The sequence below is a fragment of the Phalangium opilio genome, unplaced genomic scaffold (genome assembly GCF_054372755.1).
Source record: "Phalangium opilio isolate 3A_F unplaced genomic scaffold, DU_Popi_V2 ptg000003l_1, whole genome shotgun sequence".
Classification (NCBI taxonomy): Eukaryota; Metazoa; Arthropoda; class Arachnida; order Opiliones; family Phalangiidae; genus Phalangium; species Phalangium opilio.
Window position 1 is genome coordinate 13425970 of NW_028324145.1, and position 22945 is coordinate 13448914.

The 22945-nt window shown below is 37.6% G+C and overlaps 4 protein-coding genes across 4 annotated transcripts; 3 read left to right on the top strand and 1 right to left on the bottom strand.

Annotated features, from left to right (window-relative positions):
• The first annotated feature begins 136 nt into the window (after positions 1–136).
• Positions 137–1944, top strand: LOC149717973 (astacin-like metalloprotease toxin 1). Its single transcript, XM_089836800.1, has 9 exons — positions 137–200; positions 271–312; positions 372–418; positions 477–552; positions 675–801; positions 879–1057; positions 1116–1475; positions 1538–1788; positions 1855–1944. The coding sequence occupies exons 1-9, from the start codon at positions 137–139 to the stop codon at positions 1942–1944; spliced, it is 1236 nt and encodes a 411-aa protein (XP_089692926.1).
• Positions 1945–2530: 586 nt separating this feature from the next.
• On the top strand, positions 2531–4806 carry LOC149717974 (hatching enzyme 1.2-like). The gene is made up of 7 exons (XM_089841790.1): positions 2531–2554; positions 2618–2693; positions 2757–2877; positions 2943–3481; positions 3542–3795; positions 3856–4606; positions 4696–4806. The coding sequence occupies exons 1-6, from the start codon at positions 2537–2539 to the stop codon at positions 3940–3942; spliced, it is 1095 nt and encodes a 364-aa protein (XP_089697916.1). The 5' UTR covers positions 2531–2536; the 3' UTR covers positions 3943–4606; positions 4696–4806.
• Positions 4807–4970: 164 nt separating this feature from the next.
• LOC149717975 (tetraspanin-18B-like) lies at positions 4971–11348 on the top strand. Its single transcript, XM_089841791.1, has 8 exons — positions 4971–5443; positions 9461–9544; positions 9696–9744; positions 9928–9980; positions 10121–10195; positions 10283–10510; positions 10571–10657; positions 10732–11348. Exons 1-8 carry the CDS (start codon positions 5384–5386, stop codon positions 10831–10833), a joined length of 738 nt encoding a protein of 245 aa, XP_089697917.1. The 5' UTR covers positions 4971–5383; the 3' UTR covers positions 10834–11348.
• Positions 11349–11817: 469 nt separating this feature from the next.
• On the bottom strand, positions 11818–17416 carry VGAT (vesicular GABA transporter). The gene is made up of 3 exons (XM_089841789.1): positions 17284–17416; positions 16326–16832; positions 11818–16252 (listed from the first exon to the last, which is right to left on the bottom strand). Exons 2-3 carry the CDS (start codon positions 16584–16586, stop codon positions 14873–14875), a joined length of 1641 nt encoding a protein of 546 aa, XP_089697915.1. The 5' UTR covers positions 16587–16832; positions 17284–17416; the 3' UTR covers positions 11818–14872.
• Between the last annotated feature and the right edge of the window lie 5529 nt (positions 17417–22945).

Below are 22945 nucleotides of genomic sequence, written 5' to 3' on the forward strand. Positions count from 1 at the left end.
CATGTGGTTTATTTCTCATAAAATTATCATTTTCATATTTTCCATTTCATTTGTTAGATAAAGTTAGACTGATTAGAAGGTTCTATATTGTAAATATTTCATAATGAAATATTGCGAGTTTCGATTTAGGACCAAAATGGGTGACATTTTGCTCCAAATATTTGCCTTAACATTTTTATTAATTTCTTCCGTTTCAACACGTTAGTTTTAAGAATTATTTCTTAAATAAAATAATTGGTATTAATAAATATTTTAATAATAATATTACAGGGAACCTGGTGCATTTAGGAGATCAACCACTGTACAATAATGGTCAGGTTCAAAATAAATTTATAAGTAGTTCTATTTTACAGCACGTTTTTATAAAGCAGGTCTCTTCGAAGGCGATATAACTGGTATCGATTCCGAAGCTATTCACGTATGTAATTAATCGTGTAATTAGTTAACCAATTAGCAAATCTTTAATTTGTTGACAGGATAGAGCATCTGTAGTCAGTCCAAGGTTACTTTGGCCTGGGGGTATTGTTTACTACGAGCTTACGAAGTACACCGGTAAATGGGGTTATGGTGTATTTTAGTATCTAAGTCGGAAGTGGCGATTACATTAATGAAGTTTTGGGATAGTTTACTTCCTTTTAAAGATAGACTTAATTAATATTGTAAACAATGTATAGAATACATTAGAGAAGAGATTGAAGAAGCCATAGCCGAGTACCACGAAAAGACATGTTTGAAATTTGTCGAGAAGAAACCGGAAGATACTCATATTCAAGACTTCATACGTATTCAATGGGCCAATGGGTATATATTAGAAATATACGTCATGAATACTGCTTGAGGTTTGTACCTAAAACTAATTAACATCAATTTTAATCAAGTTGTTGGTCTAACGTCGGTCGCAAAGGGGGAGGGGTTCAATTATTGTCACTCGGAGATGGTTGCCATCACAAAGGTCTTATCATCCATGAATTAGGACACGCAATCGGCCTTTTCCATGAACATTCACGCTCAGATCGTGATGATTACGTAGAGATCATTTGGAAAAATATCAAGAAAGGTATGTAGGATCCGGGTTAGAAATATCACTTCGATTGAACTCTGACCTCCCTGTCAAGGTCAAGAAACACAGTTTCAAAAACTGCAATTTTTCGAGAATAACTTATTGGGGGAAGAATTTGATTATAAATCCATCATGTTATATGATGAGAAGTCGTTCTCGATTGACGGGGAATCGACCACGATACGTGTTAAGAAACCAGGGGTTGTAATTGGTCCTGTATGGAAGAAACCTGGCTTCAGCGAAAGCGATTTACGTCGAATTAACAAGTTGTATCAGTGTTTCGGACAAGTACGACCCAAGCCACCAGTCGCTCCCGATTTTTACTGCGATTTTGAAGAGGATCACTGCTTTTTCGAAGAAAGAACTGCTCAAGAAGGATTCGTTAGAGAAGTCAGGACACTGGGAGGACGCACAAGTAATTCGAATTAAAGTTAATTTGAAACTGGTAAGGATTAATTTTAATTGTACGCCAAAAAGGCACTGTCTTGGTTGCCGAGTCGAAAGAAGTTACAAAGACCTATTTGAGTTTCACAACACCAATGTATCCCATGTACGACCGCTACGTTGGATGCTTCTCGTTCGACTTTTACATGAATGGCAAGGAAGTTTACGAACTGAGCATGATTAAATGGGCCCAAGAGACCACCCATGTCTTGAATGAAAGAAATAAGAGTGATAAGTGGAGAAAAGTCTCGGTTCCTGTGTCCGGGGACCAAGAAGAGGTTAAGGTATGAGAGACGATTGCAATTCTTCAAGGTTAAACATTAATTTCACTTCTTGATTAACTTCTATAGTTCTTCTTGTCGCTCTACTTCCTTGACTTGGGAGGTGATGGCATTTTTGCCATCGATAACGTATCCTTTAAGTATAGTAAATGTGATTAATTATTGTTAATTAATCAAATGAATAAAGATAGGATAATCAGTGACTTTACTTGTTCTTTTAACCGACCTTCTTCGAAACCAGATGTGGGTTTTATAATAGATAATTTGAGATTAGATGTAACTTGCTATCAATTAGCTTGATTTTAATTTAACGAATGTTCTGTTTTAATTGTTATTGACAATTTTAATTCACTTGCTTATCACTAATGCCACCTGAAATTTCTAATCTAATTCCCAAAATTAATAACTCCCAAGGTTATGAAAAGTGTTTTAGATAATCGTAACTGCCTTTTTAAGTGTGCTGAAATTAAGTTCAGTAGCTACTTGGATTAGAATATAGCGTCGAAGATGGCAACGTTTTCGGCTGTCCTGGTTTTAACCATATTGTACCTGGCCAACGCTGGTAAAATTACCTTTACTTGCATCTTATATTTAAGCTATTAACACGTTTTTTTATGATAGGTCCCATATCATTCTCTGGAGATGCCCCACTTTACAACGATGGTACTTAAATTAAAATAAATTAATTTAATAACTTTAAATGATTCTTAATTAACACCATATTTTGCTCAAAGGGTTATTGGAAGGTGATATGGTAGCTAGCCCCGAGGTTAGGTTTGATCAATTAACTTCCATAAGTAATTAAACTAAACAAAAACATAATTACTATTAGGTTTACAACGCTATTGTGGACGCCAGGAAACTCTGGAAAGATGGTGTCGTTTATTACTACATTGGTGAAAGCGCCGGTAAGTGATGATTTAAATGTTTCTCGAGTATCAAAGTTAATCATTTTGAATTTAATTACTTAGAGGTAATTAGAGAATACATTCTCGCCGGAATCGAAGAATATCATCAAAAGACTTGCCTTCGCTTTGTAGAAGTTCAACCAGATCAAGTACCTGATTATATCGAAATCGGATGGTACAGCGGGTAAGTGTCCTTTCTTCTTCTTTGGTAAAGGGAGGTAAATAAGGACCATCCATCTGTATGTGTAGTTGCTGGTCCATGGTTGGTCGTGAGGGCGGCAGACAGTACATGTCCTTGGGTACCGGTTGCCACTGGAAAGGTCTAGTTGTCCATGAATTTGGTCACGCCATCGGTTTCTACCACGAACAAGCCCGGTCTGATCGCGACGCTTACATCGAAGTTTTATGGGACAACATCCTGGATGGTTACGTAGAACAATTCAACAAGATGAAGTACTACGAGCACAATCTTCTGAATGAAAACTTCGACTACAAGTCCATCATGTTGTACGAAGAGACCGCTTTTTCCAAAGACGGTGTCCTACCAACCGTTAAGGTACTTCAAGAAGGCAAGGTTATTGGTCCAGTCTGGAAGAAGGATGGTTTGAGCGAAAGTGACGTCAGACGTGTCAATCGTTTGTACCAATGCAACGGAGAGGTCAGACCACCGCCACCGGATGTACCTGATTTCCATTGTACCTTTGAGAATGACGATTGCGGAATTGTCAATCAGGAGAACATGGGATCTGAATTCGAAAGACGTTACGCTAACATCGCTGGACAGGAAGGTATCATATTTTTGGTTACTTTGAAAACATCACTGCATGCCAATGTTTGAACACTTGTAGGTTACATGTTGGTCATGGACGTCGAGAGGACCGGAAGTATAGGAGCGCGTTTAATCACGCCCTATTACAGTCTCTACGGACGTGATAATGGATGTTTCTCGTTTGACTACTTCGTGGAAGGCGAGGATGTTTACCAATTCGATGTTTCCAAGCAAGGAAACAAGGGAACCAACGAAATCTACCAAACTAAATCGATCGACGGTAGATGGAACACATTTTACTCCGAAATCGACGAAGAAGATGGTGATCCAAGGGTAAGATTATAATTTTCATAATCTCGCGTCTTTTTATACATAATTTGCATGATATTTCAGTTCTTTATTACCGGCACTGTTCGTAAAGTTGGTGGAAAGGGTATTATTGCCGTTTCGAATTTTAAATTCAGACTTGGCAAATGTTAAGCCTTTTATTTATTTAATAAATAAATCAACGGGTTAATCTATAGGTACAGGTTTGAAATTCATTCTTAAGTCTCGTTTAATTAAACCTTTCTTTTTCTCCCTTCATCGTGTTTAAAACCCCGGAGGCGGTAATTAATCGAAAAATTAGAGTTCTTTGACGCTATTATTTAAAGATCAGTTGTATACTATTGGAACTGGTTTGACCCGATTTTATTATTTTCCTTTCAATATTAGAAGCGAATGCAAATTTTCTCCACGTAGATGGCCTTGTTAAAAAGATAAGCAAATTCTTTACACAGACGGAGTCGAAATCCCTTAGGCCTAAATTGTACTTTTTTACAAGTCAAGTTCAGATTTATTTTGAAAGTAAATAAGAGGGTGGATTTTAAACTATTTTGACATAATGAAAGGGGTTTATTGTCCTTTTTTGAAAGCTGTGCTAATATATTATGAATCGTTTCGTAATTTAGCTTAACTGATTTGTAAAAATTAAACAAACAACGAAAGTTCATTACAATCACAATATAAAGGGCATTGCATTGTCGGCGGCATTAACCAAACCAGCCAGGCTCTAGTCTAGAGACGATGATTTGAAATGAGATTTTATATACATTATACATTTTTAATGTATTTGCGGGGGCCTGTAGGCAGCTGCGTACGTATGGTATGTATGTATGTATATATTCCTATCCATAAGTTAAATCTCCATACACCATTTCGAAAATTCGAAATTTCCCATCCTTACTCCTGAAGGATATAACATTACCTAAGCTGGTCTCGAAAATACGTTAGTTCCTTATCGAAATAGCCTATGGGAATCGTTATGGTTTAGTAGTTTTCCCCCAGCCGTCACGATTAGACTATACCACCATCACCACCCCTGACTTTATTCCCTCCCAGTCGACGAGGCACTTTTTTCTTTCTTTTCTAGTTGGTAGTCAACAGCCTTTTCTGTTTGCAACCCCAACCCGGGCCGGGACGTTTTAGATATTATTATTCAAGTTGTTGGTCTGGTAGAGAACGAACGTTAACATTCCTGCACTTGGCAGGTTTGGATCGAGGGTCTCTCTCTATCTCTCTGGTATTATTTTGCACGCGGTAACGTCCTGCATGAACCCATATCACCTGGTGGTATCGCCCCTCGCGAATCTTCGCAACTTTTAGAATCTTAGACGTTTTAGAGACACTACTAAGCCGCTTGAGACTAGTAAAGATGGTAATAGTGGCGTCTAGAGGATGTATCGTTACGAAGTCAACCGTTAGGTCAGAAGAAGAATTACCGTGAACCGTGAGAGTGATTTGGTACTGACTGACTGGTGGTCGGTCGGTCTACAACCCAGACGAGGTTGATAAGGAAAACGATACCGTGTGAGGCTCACGTTGTACTTGCGTTACCTGAAAGGATACGTTTTGAAAAGGGATTGTACATAAGTGTTTAACCATGGCTCGTGGAAGAGGTTGCGCCTCGCATCTTGTCTGCATCATGGCGTTTTTAACATGGGTATGTACTTGTAATTCTTGCGATGTTATTTGACAGCAATCTACTGTTAAATAGTTAAACGTACGTGGCAGGTTCCCGCCTTTTAATCTATTACACGTAATGGTTAAATAACATGGAATGTCATTGGAGCAAGTGTTAATTTCGATTAGTCATATTTGACACATTAATGTCATTGTTTTATGAACCGAGTACATTCATTTTTTTTTTCAAAGTTGACATCTTATTCAAAACAATTACGTAATTATTTTGTTATTACCATACATGTTACGTTTATGTTATGGTCCACCAAACATACTTATGACTTATAAGTTTCTTACCTAGTTTATATCTGTGCAATGCGTGACAATTCTAAAGAAAAATTTGTTAAGGATATTGGTATAGCGAGGGAGTTGAAATAACTATACGTAATAACAGAATTCCTTGATGTGGGTTATTCAAAATATGTTATGGGTAATTTACTTTTTGAAGAGAACCCGCTAAGTACCCTTAAAAAATATAAACACGATCTTTTTTTTTCTTTTTTTGAAAATTTCCTGGTTATGCTATAAGAAAGATCTGTCAATTTAAATACCTTACGTTCAGAAGTAGATAAACGAAGGTAATTGAAGTATTCTAGGCCTGAAATTCCCATAATGTTTCTCACAAGTCATTTGACAACTCGAGCTAATCTACTTTAGAATCCTTTTTAAAACAGTGCATCGCGTTTCCTCGTATTGGTGAAGAATTTTGGCAGTTTTTTTGTAAATACGGTTTTTTATTTTGCTATTTAAACACGTTACGTTTTTAGCTCATGAGTTTTCTCCCATGAACATCCGAAATGTAATAAATATATTCCTTTATTTACACGCTTCTTGATTTTGTGGAGCACAAAATTCACCGTTAATTCTTTTTGAGTCAGAACTTTAAGTTCTCTTCTCCTCCCCCACGTTTGCAGAAATCTTAATTGTTCCCGTTTTTTTTGTGTGTAGCCCTAAGCCCTATCTTAGAAATCAATGTACCAAGTATAACCGTATACATCCTAGTTCTTATTGTGTTTCTCCTGGTTTTGCTTGAAAGTAGGCCGCCAACTGGGTTCAAAGGGTAGCTTGGGGCTTATAACTTCATTTTCTCCATATAGATCGTGCACCACGGGGCTAATTTCCTATAAAGGCTATTAAATTAAAATGAAGGAATGTAGAACGCGGTAAAACGTGCATGCGTCTTTAGAAATTTACACTCTCAATTCAGTCAGGGGAAAAAAGAATTTTTTGCGATTTCAATTTAGGGTTTTTTGTTATATTTTTCGGACGAAAATACCGTTTCAAGTTCTTTTTATTAATACAACACAATTGACCCTTATCTGTGCTCGGAATTGACCCTTATCTGTGCTCGGAATTGACCCTTATCTGTGCTCGGAATTGACCCTTATCTGTGCTCGGAATTGACCCTTATCTGTGCCCGGAATTGACCCTTAACTATGCCCACAATTGACCTCTAGACCATTAGACGTTTTTACCCGAAATGAAATGCAAATTTCAGGAACTAGTCTTAGATGTTTACAATCACTGTATTTATTCCAAAATTCTAAAAAAAAACACGTCATGGTAGCTCCGCATTTTTGAGCGATTTACACCCATTTCCCGTTAGTCCTAACGGGTAACCACTAGGGCTAACTGTGGTTTTGTTTCAAAGGCTACCGCTATGTAGTACATAGTAACATTTTTCAAAAACATCCCGTTAATAAAGCTTGACGCTGAATCGCGTTGACTTAAAAATTTAGTCGGGAGATGGTTGGCATCTAGTTTGGCGTGAAAGGAAGCTGCGATCATATCCTGCTGCCCAAAATGTGATCGCTTCCTTTGCTCTGCGCCCAAAAAACTTTCTGATGAGAGAGCTGGGTGTTTGAAATGTGTCAACGATACTTGATAGTAAGATAAGGCTTACGAAATGGGTCCGTCTTCAATTGATAGTGGTCTCGGGTGACATTGATACGTTAGTGTATTCGTAGTCGCGCGACGAGGTCGAGGCCAGGGACTCTCCAAGCATTGTTCCCATTTTTTAATCGCGTTGCCAGTTTTGCTATTTGGCGGAACGGAGTTTGAAAAATATTATAGTAGTAATAATAATAATAATAGAAGGAAAAACCGGTTTTGGAAAAATATTCTTTTCATCTTTTCTCAATTTATTTTCGTACGGTTCTATCCCCTCGACAAAAAAGAAGATTGTCACCGTTTTTTTTGAAAGCGAAAATATTAATAAGAAATTTTATTTCTCTCTCTTTCATTCTTAGTTGGGTGTCTTTGACTTATCACTTTCTAATTTGAATAGATATTTTGAGTGGCCCAAAAAGACGTCTTTTATCAAATTTTGACACCCAGTTTGAAGGTATTTCGCTAAAGAAAACTGAGAGATTGAATTGGGGCTAAGGGTTTTATTAGTTACTAGTGTTTGATATTATCCTAGTCTAGTTGGGGTCCTGAAAATGTTCCATTTCGTTGGTGTTTATTTTTTGCAATGTTGAATAACGTATCTCCCTATGTTACCCTTTTAAAAGCATGTCCTCTTTACTCTCTGATCTGAACCGGAAACTCTGTAGCCACCCAACAACATCTTCCAAGATGATACTGCAGAGTGACACACGATCCTCATCCCCTCTCACGATGAAGTTTATTTCTGTATAGGCTTTGAGACAGTGTGGCGTCTGTGGGTCTCTTTTAGACTTAAAGTTAACTCCGGTACATGGTAGCGTCACCACCTCCCGAATTATAACCTTATCCTTCATCGACGTCACTGTAGGGGTCAGGGACATTGCGAAAACGTACTAGCTCTAATAATAAACTTGGCTACAAAATAAGGGGCCGTTAGGGTTCTCGTAATTTTTGGGAGGTCTCTGTGATGCAGAGAAGGGATACAAAGCCGAGATATTGTCCTTAAGATGGAAAGAAAGAAGCTTAATGGAGAGGAACATTACCAAATTTACACTTCCACCCACAAGTCTTTCAAGAGTTAAGACTCGTCTTCAATCAGTTCATCATTTCTGGAATTGGATGGAAGGTTTTTTACGAGCGTAACCTTCGAGTGATGGGAATTTGAAACTTAGTGTTAATTAAAATCAGGATTTACGGGTCTACGTAGGTCTTAAGTACCGGTAGTCCTTCGCCAAAATTAAATTAAACACTTTATTTCTCTTAATATCATTTAAAAGAATCGGATTAAAAAAAATGAACTGGGTCATGAACCTAAATAAATTTTATATAAAATTTATTTTATTGTCGGTTTTTCTCGTGTCTTCCTCGTAACCAACGGATGTCAGACTCTGATAATTAAAAACATCCTGCACGTTTTCATTCCTATAAATAAAACCAAACCAATCAACCGTGAAAATTACGATATAAAGTAAAAATATATGAGAAAAAAATCTTTAAAACTGGCCATGAATATCTGGTTTGACCCCGAAGTGACACTATTTATTATAACTAAAGATAATCAACTAGATATGATACCTAAAGAAATCTTCCGGATTTAAAACTATCTATAAATTCCAAAGAAGTAGAATTAAATTCAATGTATTTTCAAATTGAAATGAACTAGGCCTAATAATATTTTGGTTTCCGGAGCTATCCAAGCAAATCCGAGATAGATCTAGTATCGTTTCTTCTTCCCCTCGGGCACTTGATCTACGAAGGAATTCATAGGAGATATAATCTAAAAACCATTAAGGATGAATGACGAAAATGGTACCGAAAGTTACCCTTAAAAATAATGGCACGTTGATAGTCTTAAAATTAAAGAGCGTGACATTCTCTTTGTTTTTTTTCTAAATGGATCCATCTCCTCCCCTATACTATCTTCTACTTCTTTTTCTTCCGAGCTCTTTTGTTTTTGAGCTCTTTGACTAATCGAAATAACACGACAGAAAACCCGTCAAGCGAAACAATGACAGATCACGAAGATCATAAGAGGGGAATGGGTAGTTTTTATTAATTTGTTACGGATTAAATGTCAACCGTTTCTATTTATTTTTTTCTTCCCCATTAGATGATGGGGGGAGCTTTGCTCGGTTTAACCATGTGGATGCTAGGGACATCGCCCGCTGTCAAGAGGTTCTTTTCGGGGACATTGGTAAGAAACTGAACTCGGATGAACTGCATGCTCGAAAGAAGTTATTTATACTTATTTCTTTTTGGAGATTTTAATAAAAAAAACTCATGCCTAAATTTCGCGACATAAAATGTTTGATAAGTAATTTAAATGATATATTTTCTAATTGCAGTATTTCACTTACGTTCTGTTATGTCTGGGATCGTTAATGTTTATAACTGGTAAGGTTTTTGTTTAATTATTTTTTTTTAATTAAGGGCCAAAATTATTAAAACTTTAAAATAGAATTAATTTTAATCTGGATTTTAAATCTTTTCGTTTGAAGAAGCAATGACAAACGTTTCTTTACAAGAACAAAAAAAAGGGTTATAAAGGAAGTTATGTTTTTCCCTTGACTCTTATAGGTCTTTTTGGTTGGATTGGTTCGTACAAGAGGGGCGGATGTCTCATGAAAATGGTAAGAGAATTTTTGAAAAGAAAATGTGTCACGACTCTTGCACCAATGAATTTTAATTTTCCCCCTCATTAAAATTAAAAATCAAAACACCCTTGTTAGATTCTGTCGTCAAACGGTACATTTCATACATTATTTTACAGTTTCTGGTCCTTTCTGTTTTGACTGTTGCCTCAGAAATTGGAGGAATCGTGGCCCTCAACGTCTTACGAATGAAAGTAAGTATACTTAAGATTGTCGGCTTATTTGAACTTTCAATTACGAGGGTTTTCTTTTATCTGATATTGTTTCTCTTCTTTGCAAAGATGGCTGATATTTTAGAAACTGGCTGGAACGAAGTGAATCAACCGAGTAAGAACATGGTGCAAGAATCGTTTTCTTGTTGCGGCTTTAGGGGCCCGAAGGAATTCGCTCACAATAGCGATCCTATCGACGACAGTTGCTACGCTCAACAACCGAATGGCGCCGCCGTCTCCAACAACGACAATGGAGCCAGTACCACTCAAATCTTAGAAGTCAGAAGGCTCAATCGAGTGAGATATTGAAAGAGAGGGACTTTAATTATTCAATTATACTAAATCTATTCATTTTAGAATGGCTGCAAGGAGAAGCTGGTCGAATGGTTCTATAATCATAAAGTGATTTGGATTGTCGCCCTTGGACTTCTATTGTTATTTCAAGTAATTATCGTCGTAAACCATCACAATTCTAAATTGCACTCGGTCCTTTCTCTAATTGTTTTGGAATTTCAAAGGTTACCTCGATTTTAATGACTGTCTACGTTCTAAACCAAAGAAAGAGGGCGGACAATGGTTCCTCGACTCAATCCTTACCTATTGTCCAGTCGTATCTGTGACCGCCCACGGGTCATCATCGATACATTTAGGCCTAACCGCTATCAACTCATCTCCCCTGAAACTCAAACCAAAGCCAAAAATCTCCGCATAAATAAATTTGTAAAACGTGTGCCGAACCGTTCATCGCGAAAGGATTAACCTTGGACAATATTTGATGAAAGGTTTATCGTCGTTCGCCATCGCTTTGACAGCTGTCGTAACTGTCGTTTGCTTGACAATACTTGACATTTTTTTGACATTTTGAATAATTTTTTAATATGAAATCGAAGTTTTTACGTCACGTCTTGTACTTCCCCCCCCCCAAGAAGATGAAACGGAAGTTATAACAATGTATTAGTGTTGTTTAATCTGTTAAAGGTTGTCGCGCAAACACTAACTTGATGTATAATAATTAAGTTTTAAGTAATTAACCAATAGTTGAAGACACGAGGAACTCAAACTCAATATTGTTTAATTGTTTCAGAATTGTTTGCGCTCTCAAAAAGTGCAAATAAACGGAGAGCAAATATCAAAACGGATATGATTTTAATCGAAACTAGGAGGTTAGGCTTAACGTGTCGAATTAGGCCTAAATTTCCGCTAGATTCACCAGGTTTCTAAGGTTACCGTTTCATCGGTTTCGGTTGTAATTTCCGATAACCGGAACCGGAACTACGCCGAGTGAATTCCTTTCATTGTTTCATTCCCAGACGAACGGTCAATGATTTCCAGTGTACAGTTTTGAAATGGGCGCCTCTTTTACATCTATAGACTGTTCCATTATTGACAGGGGTGAAGAGAACTTTACAGGGCGGAGGGATGCGCCAAGAAGCTCCGCTAGAGGCAGTGCGGGTTGGCTAGCCTCCCGTATTCTGGCTCCATCTGGCGTTGTCTCCCCCCCCTAAGCCCCTGCGCGTTGGTTTCTCTACAAGTCATTACAGGAATAGTCTGGAATTCTCACGTGGACATAAAGTATGACGTAAGGCAAATAATCCACGTAACCACACGTTTAAAACAATTTTTTATTTAGTTTTCAACCGATATTCAAGTTTTAATTCATTTACGTATACATTGATAGATGTTTTTTTAAATTTCATATAAAACTCAAAATTAATTAACAGAAAATCTTTATGATTAACATGATTATTTAATTTAATTTAATTTTTTTGCTAAGGGGTTATTTTTAAAAGCCTATTTAATTTTACTTCAACGTGTTTTAATCTTTTGTTTTTGGAAGACACTGACATACGACTCAATCGTAAAGATTCGCCATTTTTTTGGAAGCGCTGGTAACAACGAAAAGCAGTTTGTTTTAGTCTATCTTTGGCCTATTTTATGATATATTTTTATGGCCGAAATTTACGCTTATTGTGGAAGCGAATTTAACCCGATATGCCTTGGTAATTAACCAATGGAAGCCCGACATTACTGGGTAATTAAATTCATTATAATTTTAAATATATTTTTTCAGTGTAGATGTATATTCGGAAGCACGTATTTTTTATTAGGTCTCTCTTTCTTCTTCACGTATTAATTTTGCATTGATGACGTCACATAATTCGTCATTTGCGCGCCAGGCGTCGCGTTGTTTGGAAGCCCGAAGAAACCTCGCTCCGTTTTAAGGTAATTTTGAATTTTTTAATTAAACTCTTATAGTTTTAATTTGGTTTATGGAAGCCCGTTTATAATATAAGAGTTATCTTTAAAATTACTTCGTTAATATCATTTAATTATATGGTATTTTAATTTCATATAATTTAATTAAAATTATTTTAATTTTTATTTATATCCAAATTACGATGTGCCCTTCTATTCTAACATTTAGGCTTAAATTTTAGCATCACATTTCTTATTTTCCTTCTTAGTATTTAAATACTTAAATCATGTATATTGGAAGACTGATTAGGTTTACTTTGGCGGCTTTATAATTTTGCGCAAAATTAATATGGCGCCATTTTTACGGTGTGCACGAGTACCACATTGTTTTAAGGGTAAAGATGGAGGAGAGGGAGAAGCCATGGTCGCGCTTTTGCCACGTGACCACAGTTTTACTACTACCCGGCTAGGGGGGGGAGAGAAACAATGGACAAAGAGGGGATGGTTTTAATTGCAACGCGCGGGCAAGTTTTTTCGCGCAGCGGCATCTTTTCCCTTGTTTTACTGTATTTTATGGCGAGGCCCATTTTGGCGGTTTAATTTTAACACGTGTTGGTCTTAGTTAGGCCTCGGCTTTTAGCACTCGTATTTTAATTCGAAGGTATTTATTTTTAATAAAGAATGAATTTATTTATTTGATTCTAATACGTATTTTTTATAGAAATTATGTCAAGATTTACTGAGATCTGACGAATTATTTTGTGGAAGACTGTTCAACTAAGAATCTTCATTCTTCAAGGCCAAAGGTCAACACATCATCGATGGCTTCCACCTTAAAGGTAGATGACTTTAAGTTTTAATTTTATGTGGTACCAATTTGGTATCTATATTAATCTAGACCACGGTGGGTATTAATTGGTCCCCCACTTATGTATCATAAACTTTGACCCTTTTGCGGGTACTTAACAACTATCTTGAACTTTGACCTTCGAATATGCTGGTATATTCATCCGTCTTTTACCAACATTATTGGCAACTGGTATTAGGTTTTATTAGTAATTAAGTTGTAACTTGACCCTCAGTTGACCTTTTAGTTTAGTGGAAGCTTATAGGATTAGGCAATAAGCCAAGGCCGCGTACATGGAAGACTTGGCCAATTTCTAAGCATTGAATTAAAGTTTTAAGCCTTGGCCCTTGCTGACAATCATGATTCATTAAGCCTATGTCCAGATAGTAATATACTCTTGACCAACTAGTGACCGTGTCGTGTTTCAAATTAGATTTGTATTATAAAATAACTAGATCTCTAATCTCATTGATTTTTGAGAATGATATAAACCACTTTTGGTTTAAAAATGGTTAAGAATTATTGCGTTTGAGATTTGGTTATACGGATCTTACCATCAATAATTAATGTTAATGAAGTTTAACGTTCCATTACTCATTAACAAAAAAAATCCCATACCTTATCTTCCTTCGTTTTAAAAATAATTAAACCCTAATTACGAATTTAATCTACAATATCTTTGAATTATTCGAAAGATTATTTTAAGAACTAGAGACCCGTAGTTAGGTCGAGGGTTAATTATTTAGCACCTCGTTTAATTGGCATGGAAAATGGGCAATGATTAATTAAGCCTTTGTTTTTAATTGTTATACCTTTCCATCAAGGTTCATTTTTCTATCTTGACGTTTTAAGCATTTAATCCATTTTTCTGTTATGGTCAGCGTGTTTTACCTAATTCGGTGGTCTTCTATAGTTTCCAAAATAGTCTTTTTCTTTATTCACGTTTATAGTTAGTTTCATTTAACACTTAAAACGCCGACAACATTGAACAAATATCGGTGAATCAATTTAAATATAATTATTTTTACGTCATTATTCCATTAATTATGGAAGACGCGCGATTATTTTTGTTTATTTTTCTTTAAATATTTGGAAGACGTTTTTGCATCACATCAAGGCACCCCCCGAACGAACTTTTTCCCCCCTATATATTTTTAAATCCTATTTATTTAAATTTTAATTATCTTTCTTGGTGCCTGAAACTTAAATGTTTTTGGTTTAAATGGCGCACCCCAAAATCGTCATTTTTTGTGAATTATAATAATTTGTTAATGATGGAATGGTGCCAACACTATCAAAAACTATTTCCACCGTCTATCTACAGTAATAATGACGAAAGGTAAAAAATATCCTCGTAAGCCTCGGTAATATTTTTAAAAAACCCTCCTCAACCTTATTATTAACTAATAGTTGTTAACGTAACCTTGCTAAGACCTTTTGGATGAACCGGAAGTAGTTCCTCTCCGGGTCGTAGCTTAGTCGTATACTCATCTTGTTGTAAAGAAAGTTCAACAAATAGTCCTAAAATCTTGACGACTCGTCTTTGAGACGCGTTCTGAATTTTATAATTGTAAATGATCCGATTGGTGGTGACTAGAGTTAGGGTTAAGGATAAATTACGCTTGAGGGTGGGGTTTAACGTAGGGTAGGGGAATGTGGTAAGCTTCAACCAGGGCCGAGGCGGAGTTGTAAAATCCGCTAATTCCGAAGAAGATTCCGATGGCCATGATGAAAACCTCCCACGATATGCTGTGCCATTGCATTTCGTGCCATTTTAATTTCATGTGGAAGTAGCAAGGCCAAACGAAGGATAACATGGTTCCCGTGAAGCTGCCAATCAGGCCCATTAAGAGCGCGAAGTGCGGAATCGACATGGCCATCAAGGTGATGAAGATGACCAACACGACTCGGAGGGCCACGGCCCATATGCGCAAGTCCCCGTCCATGGCGATGCAAGACGGGAACAGACTCTTTCCGAAGGTCCAGTTTCCTTTGGGCGCTCCTTCCGGGATGGGTGCTGGGAATTGGGTGGGATCGACGCTATTTTCCGCTTCTCTCGTCTCGGCCGAACCGGCGTCCCAATTGTCTCGTTCCATTTCGGCACGTTCTCTTTCGCGGGCTAGTTCCTCTTCTCGTTTCTTGACGACGGTGGGCGGTGGTTCGAAGAAGGCCGATTCCAGTAGTCCGATGGCGGCGAAATAGGGCAGAGGGTAGGAGAGTAGGGCTTTGAGTACCAGGGTCAAGTTGACGATGACTTTGAATCCTTGGGTGGGTAGATTGTTGGTGATGACTTCTTGCGTCTGTTCGCCCCAAGTGAGAAATCCGACGTAGGCGAAAACTCCTTTGAAGACGGCGGCGGCCACGTGGCTCCAGTTTAGCATGCATTCGAAGCGGGATTTGTTTAGCATGTTGCCCTCTAGCGTGGGCAGGAAGATTTGAGACGTGTAGCTGAAGACGACGATTCCGAGTGTGACGGGAAACATGTGGATGTCGATACGAAACTGCACTTTCCCCCAGAGCCAGTCGCCGGCTCTGGTCAGGCAATAGCCTAGAACGACGACGTTGATCAGAATGTGAGCGATTGTGCACCAGAAACTCAGGAGAGAAACGGCGTGCAAGTGGCGTAAGAAGGCGCAGGGGAGCAGGAACATAGTAGAGATCATCATCCAGGATCGCTGATCGATGGGCCCGTCCGGGAACGAGCCGATCATGAGGTCTCCGCAAAGGACCACGTACAGTATACACGTCATCAGCAGTTCGATTATTTGCGCGATGTTGACTACTTTGCCTCCCCAACGCTCTCCCAAACATATATCCGCGATCGCCACGTACGAGTTGCGAACTCGGATCATTTCTCCTTTCTCGTTCGGCTCGTACAAGCAAGCCACCAGAATTTTTCCCGTGTGACAGCAGATGTAGGAGATGAAAACCAGGGCGAAGACGCCCCAGTATCCTCCGTGCAGTACCGCGTACGGTAGACTGACTATAAACATTCCCTGTACCGAAGAAAAGAGACCCCCTGATTAATTCCAACTTCATTTCTCACTATCAATAGCTAAGCCTAATTACCTGGATGGCGTTGGTAACGTTCCATCCGGCTTGCCACTCTGATATCCGTTCCTTTCCGAATTCGCCTTCGGCTCCGTAACCGGTTTCGTGGTCTTCTCCTTCTTGCGAGCCTGACCGGTTTCTAATGGAAGACAGTTCCGTGTCGCCTTGACTGTGACCGTACTTGGCGAAATGTAGTCTTTCGTTGTCTTCGCTTTGTCCGCAAATTCCCGCTACGAGCGGCTTGACTTGCGCCCACATGCTATATACGTACGACGACATGGCCGCCGCCTTATTTTAGATCCTACTTCTTAATTCAATTCAAATGATCTTGTATATATTTAACCGATGTTAATTCAATTTCCCGCTGTTTTTGAGGATCGAGGACTCAGCCCTAACTCTCCTTTCCTCTTAAACCCAAATGGTCAGTACTTTAATCTCGTGCCGTTTATGTACTTGAACTTTGACCTTTGGATATTCATGCGTTCGTTTCGGTGTCGTTTGTATCTCGTTTCGATGGAACTTTGTCTTTCAAAAATGATTCAAATTGAATTAGCATTATTGACCCTGATTATTTATCTACTTAATAATGAACTGCTTTAGTATCGCGATTAAATTATTTTTGAAACTTTTTTGGATGTAATAAGTTAAGAGATTGAATTTTGACTCGGCTATGTAATAAAGCAAAGTATTTAGATGGTGTGTTGGGGCTAATATTAAGTAGAGGTTCTAAAAATCACGAATATCTTCGATCATATTCGTCTAGATAGCTGGTGGACGCCATTTTACAATCGATTGGGGGTCCCGTAACTAGGCTTCACGTTCTTACGAAAGAACGTTACATGGTTACACCAATTTCATATTTTTCTCTAGAATCTTACATAGCAACACGTATAATACTTAACACGCGTGAGATTCATAACGTCATTTAAGTATTTTTTGGGGGGATTTAATCAGAAAGATAAGGTGTAAATCTTACCTTTATTCCTGGAGGTTGGTTCCTAGCTCGATTCTAGCCCCGCCGTAGCTCTCTTGGTCCCCCCTTTTACACCCCAAGATGTCCGTCGCTCTCGATCTCGGGGACTACCATCGTCCTTCATCCGGGCTCTTCGATTTTCTCTCTCTTCCTAGAGTCCCTCCGAATCCCTTCACTCGCTCCTCATCCTCCTTTACTACCGGCGGAGAAGTGGATGGATAGCGTAGCTTTACAGTTGCCCAAGTGGATCCATAGACCTTTTCGATGATCAACCCCGTACGCGTTTGTTCCTCCCTCGAAATGTATTGTGTCCTTGTTGGCTCTTTATCATAATGAAAATGGTCTATAATTTAACTCAACCTTAGTTTGCCTAACACAGGAATGTACCCTTTAGTGTACTTAAATGGAGCTTATATACAGTTTATATCTTTGCCATTATAGAATAGTGGGCTTGAATTTGACCACAGCGCCACCGATCCTTGGGTGACCGTAATAAAACGTTACGACTCAGTCTACCCTTTCTTTACTCTTCACCAAAATTGAAACGATCGTGCGGGGATCATGACGTTGTGGACGGACATCTTATGTTTTTATGTTTTCTAATATAGCAAATAGTTTTAGATCATCCCAGCTTTTTGTTTGTTGTTATGGTTCCCGGAATTTTAGACCGCCCATATTTATCGATCCGCTGTAGACATTGGGTACAACTATTCTAGACGTTCCTCCCGAATTTTTTCATTTATGACAAAGAGATGGGGAATTTGCATCGTGGGTGGTTGAACCAATTTTAATATTTGCGAAGTTGTATTTTTTGTTGTCAAGTTAAAGGTTTTTCCAGTGAATGGGGGATCAATAATGCGACGCTAATTACCGTCCATGAGTCAAATTACAATACATTTATTTATAGGACTTGGTTGGGGTGGGGGTGGGGGTGGGGGGTTAGCTTAGTCTGGTCCTATTATTTGCCGAATTCCGAACTGATATTGATTAGGAGTTGCGAGTTTACCCACTGCCCTCTGTGATATATTGGAATTTAATTAAACTTCCAATGAATTTATGTAAATTACTTATCAGACCATAGCAGTGAGGATAATTACCCTTGATTATATCGATAAATTAACTGGTAATTACCGATAATAATTATTGATTACTGTCTGGGGTAAATTACTATCGTTCAAATAATCCGGATAATAAAATTATTCCTCTTTAACAATGATGGATGAGCGTGCCAAATTCCCAAGTACAAATTAAGTCAACGTTTATGTTAATTTTAAGGCACCGGTATTTAGCGCTGAGTACGTTACAAAGCAGATACTGTCCTGATCAATACTAAAACCCCCTCTCGAAAGTTCGGTACCTTTTGAAGCCTTTCCTCGGGCCTTCAGCTTTCACATAAAGTCACTTGGAAGTTGGTTTACCGTGTACAAGTTCGAATAACATCCATTAGACTTTGAAGGCACGCCAAGTACTTGAGCACGTTCCTGGTCAGGTGTCTTTGACAAGTTAATTCTAACTCTACGTCACAAATATGTTTGTTGTTACCACGCGTGTCCTCTTGATAAAAACTCGATGCTACTTTTAAAGGCGAACACAAATATTATCTCATACTTTCTCGGTCATGAGTTTTAGTAAACTCTTTTGTTTAGACCGCCCGTCTAGCTCAGGTCCGTGGCGACTTCCTCCAATCATTTAACCTTTGTTTTGCTCTGGATCGAACAAAGCGTTGAGCCATTTTCCCGGTGGTTGCATGCAACGATGCTGGGAAAGTTCCTGAATGGGATTACGTTTTGTTCCCCAAACCCATAATTTTCGAGCGCAGCTTTCGCTTAGTGTTAATGATGATGCCACGTGACGTAGGCTCTCCTGTTTAGTTTAGTGTTTTTTTTTAGTATGAGAGATAAAGGGAAGGTGAAACGAGACAAGGTTATTGTTAGTTACTTAGGTCCATTTGATTAATTTTAATAACAAATAAGCATCGTAATTTATGCAAAAAAAAAACAAACGTGAAAAGCAGGGTTTTATTATGAATTTATGAATATTGAACTGCAGACTCTGGGAAAGTAAATTTAAAATACAAATTTAGCTCTTAAATGATCGACCCTTATTCTGTTTTTGCGCGTATTGTTTCATTAATGGTTTTTTTAACCTTTAATCCAGAGGCAAATTTAGATTAAAAAAATTCTTAATAGTAAGGTGAATCATATGATTAAGTTATTGATAGCCTTTGAAACCTTAACTCAGGGTCTCATTTGACATCTTTTGTTGTCGTCTAGTTCTTCCATTTTTGAATGAAATTTGTTCAGAAACACGATCCCCCCTTTTTTTTAGCTTAGGATTTTTGGGGGGATTCGTATTTGAATACTCTTTCTATATCTAGCGGTATTAGGTTTTTTAGGGTGTAACTTGAAGGGTTCCTGAGTCCATGAAGAATTTGTTATCCCTTTGAAATTCGATATTACTTGCGCATCAGGCAGTAAGGTGTGTCGTTACGCTTTGGCTCTTACTTACTCGGAAGCGTTGAAGGCGGATTCAGGGGTTCCAGTTTCATATTTTTTTTAAACAAAACTAGGCCTATACATTAAGAATGGCGGGAAAATATATGCATACGGGAATATGTATTTCCTTTTCTAGAATTTCTCTGTATTTTTAGAAGGAAAATGTCTTAGCAACATAAATTTGAAACTTTTCTTCCTATTTTCTTATTTTTTCTACCAAATAACTGTTTCATCTCGTTTTATTTTTATTTTTTGATATATATTCACCTAAAAATATTTTTCAGCATATTTTCATACCAAATAAGGAGGGAAAATCCCTGGTTTTTTTTCTTATAACAAAAAACAAAACGCAATGCAATGCAAACTTCTTTCTTGTTTAAAATAGATTGCGATGGATAACCGTGAAGTTCTTGAATACCTATTTCTTTCACGAATTTCGCAGAACTTACTTTAAATATCTAGTTTTGAGACAAGGGAGGGTTGATACCATTTACACTGCAAGAGGTCAGGCTACTTGGCGGACAAAGTGCAGTGGCTGGTAGACTGGTCTCCTGGTGTAAATGGTATCAATCCTCCTTTGTCTGAAAACTATTTATATGTAGTTTTATATTATTTTACTAACAAAAAAAAAAAAATAACTGAAAAGTGGATTTAACTTCGTTAGGTTGTATGATCTGTAAAAGGCCTTAATATTTACTAGTGCCATGTTAGATCACAATAGCAATAAGCAGGTCCTGCAACTCTTAGATGGGATTGAATGGCTTATAAAGCCAGGCATATCGTTGCAAAACTAACTGCAATTACAGATAGATTTTCCACCCAATTTAAGTAACATAAAGTGATACTCCACTTTTCGTAAAATCATCGAGACACTCTTGTAACGCGTACTAGAGTGTATTAATTCAAATCAACGTCCCGGATTTCAAGTTTTCTTCTCATTATCTCAAGAAAATAAAAAAGACGGGGAAAAATTTTTACGGTCGGAAAGCTAGATGGAGAGATGATGGAGAAAAAAAGAAGAAACCATACTTTGGAGGTTCCTTATTAATGAGAAAGCTCTTTGCTTGGTTAAACCAAATTAAGTTTCCGTCACTTGGCGAAGTGTTTCGTGGTACTTTTATTTTTCTTGTCCTTTAAGACAGTCGTAAAAAGTAGCTAAAAATGTGAGCTCGTAAATGAGACGGTGGTATGTGTGGATGGTGAAGTAATATATATAAATTGAGATTCATTACGCGTTAAATTTCTTTTTTTCATACGCAGTTTATACCGCGTGCAAAGTTACTCTTCAATTATAAGATTATATACACCAGTGTGTTAATCTCCGATTGAAAATAATACCCGGATACGCATTTTTATTTTTTTTTTAACTTAAGAGAGATGACCACCAAGAGGTGGAACTGATTTGTGGGCAAGCATTTTTCTTAAGTCATTCTGCATTGTTTGAGAATAGGAAAAAAATTAAATTAAAAATTATCGAAGTAATTTAACGCATGAACGCTTTAATTTCAAATTATAATTATGAATTAATTTATTAATTAGGGTCGTCGAACTAGTAAATTGGTAGTTAATTAATAGGGATATAAATATCGCGTAGATAAGTTTTTTTTATAATATTCATACAAGGTCATAAAAATTGCTCTTGGTCGTCAACTAAGCTGCTCTTTTTCGTATAAAAAGCCAATAGGTTTTAAAAATATTTTTATATTAAGCTTATAGCGACGAGATCAGTTTATTGCAGCTTGGGTAGTATAAAAACAAAGCTTTAAGTCTTTTTAGAAGCGAGCGACGGTCTCGCTTTCCCCCCCCCAAGCACCGTAAACTTGACTGGGATTATATCCATTCTCTTTCAACAAAGCTAGGATTACGGGATGGGTTGGTATTGGTACCAGCGCGGCAGCAGAGACGACAGACACAAAAATCGATTCAGAGAACGTAAAGCTGTTAAATAGAGATAATTATCTTAACTTTACCTCTTTTTTTCTGTTTTGTTTCTCTGGGCTTTAATTGAAAGCCAACTAAGACGATTAGCAACGGAAGTCTGGGACCATCGGCTTTCATAAAGGTGTTGGACGCTTTCCAGTATCTAATACGTTTTCAGTAACATCTCAAAAAGAAACAAATTATAACTGAGTAAAATTACCTAAAACTATTACGTTGACACTCTCACACACTTAATTGCCGAAAACCTCTTCTGAAATTAGCACATAAATCTCAATAATTGACCATTCCAAGATTTTACTTAAATCTCAAATCTTCCTTCAATTCTTCGAACCGTGCTCTTGAATCTCGAAGAAGTCTTTTAAATTTTGGTTTTAAAATCTTAACATAACGTTGAAACCTGGAAAGTGTCTGACACCTTTCTGCACTTTCGTTGGTCTGGAAGCTATGGTCTTCGAATGTTTTTCTTACCGATTTGCCGCCTTACTAAATTACGATAGCCAGGCTTACCCTCGATTGTACTCTTTATTTAGTGGGGGAAAAATATTTGAACGGGTTATTTGGACCTAAATAACCCGTTAAGATAGTATATTTACATTGATAAGTTAGACTTTTAAATTATCTAGGGTCAATTGAATTTGTTATTACTACGTAGGTTTTCAACACGTATCGATAGATTTTGTCGAATTGTTTAGCTTTCATCGTGTTGAAAATACTGCATGGTATATAATTTACTGAAAAGCTACGTGTTGTGAAGGAAAGAGGAGACCGGATATTACAAAATCCTTACTCGCCGCATTGTTCATCTCAATTTGAATTGTATATCGAATGTTAGCTTTAAGACCGATATTACAAGCTTTACACGTATTGCATACGTAGACTGGAATTAATGTGGTAGATAGTTTATCCCAGTTGGGAGTTCCGTAGGCAGGAACCTTCTTCCATCTCTCTTAAGTTAGGTGAGACGAACTTAAAGGGAATTTGGCGCCTAGACCTAGTACCTTCACTAGGTTAGCTTATTTGTATTTTTGGGTTCAGGCTGCATGCATACCAAGCAATCTAGATTGAAGGTTTGTCCATAATCCCTTATGGGAGTTAAAGCTAGTAATCCAGATAACTTAGGGACCGGGAAAGGCGTGGGTGGATTATTGCATCCTTGTTTTATGACGTCATTGGGTTGGGTATGTCTCGGTGGAGGCAACAGTATAATGCTTTTCCTTAGTACCTTAAAA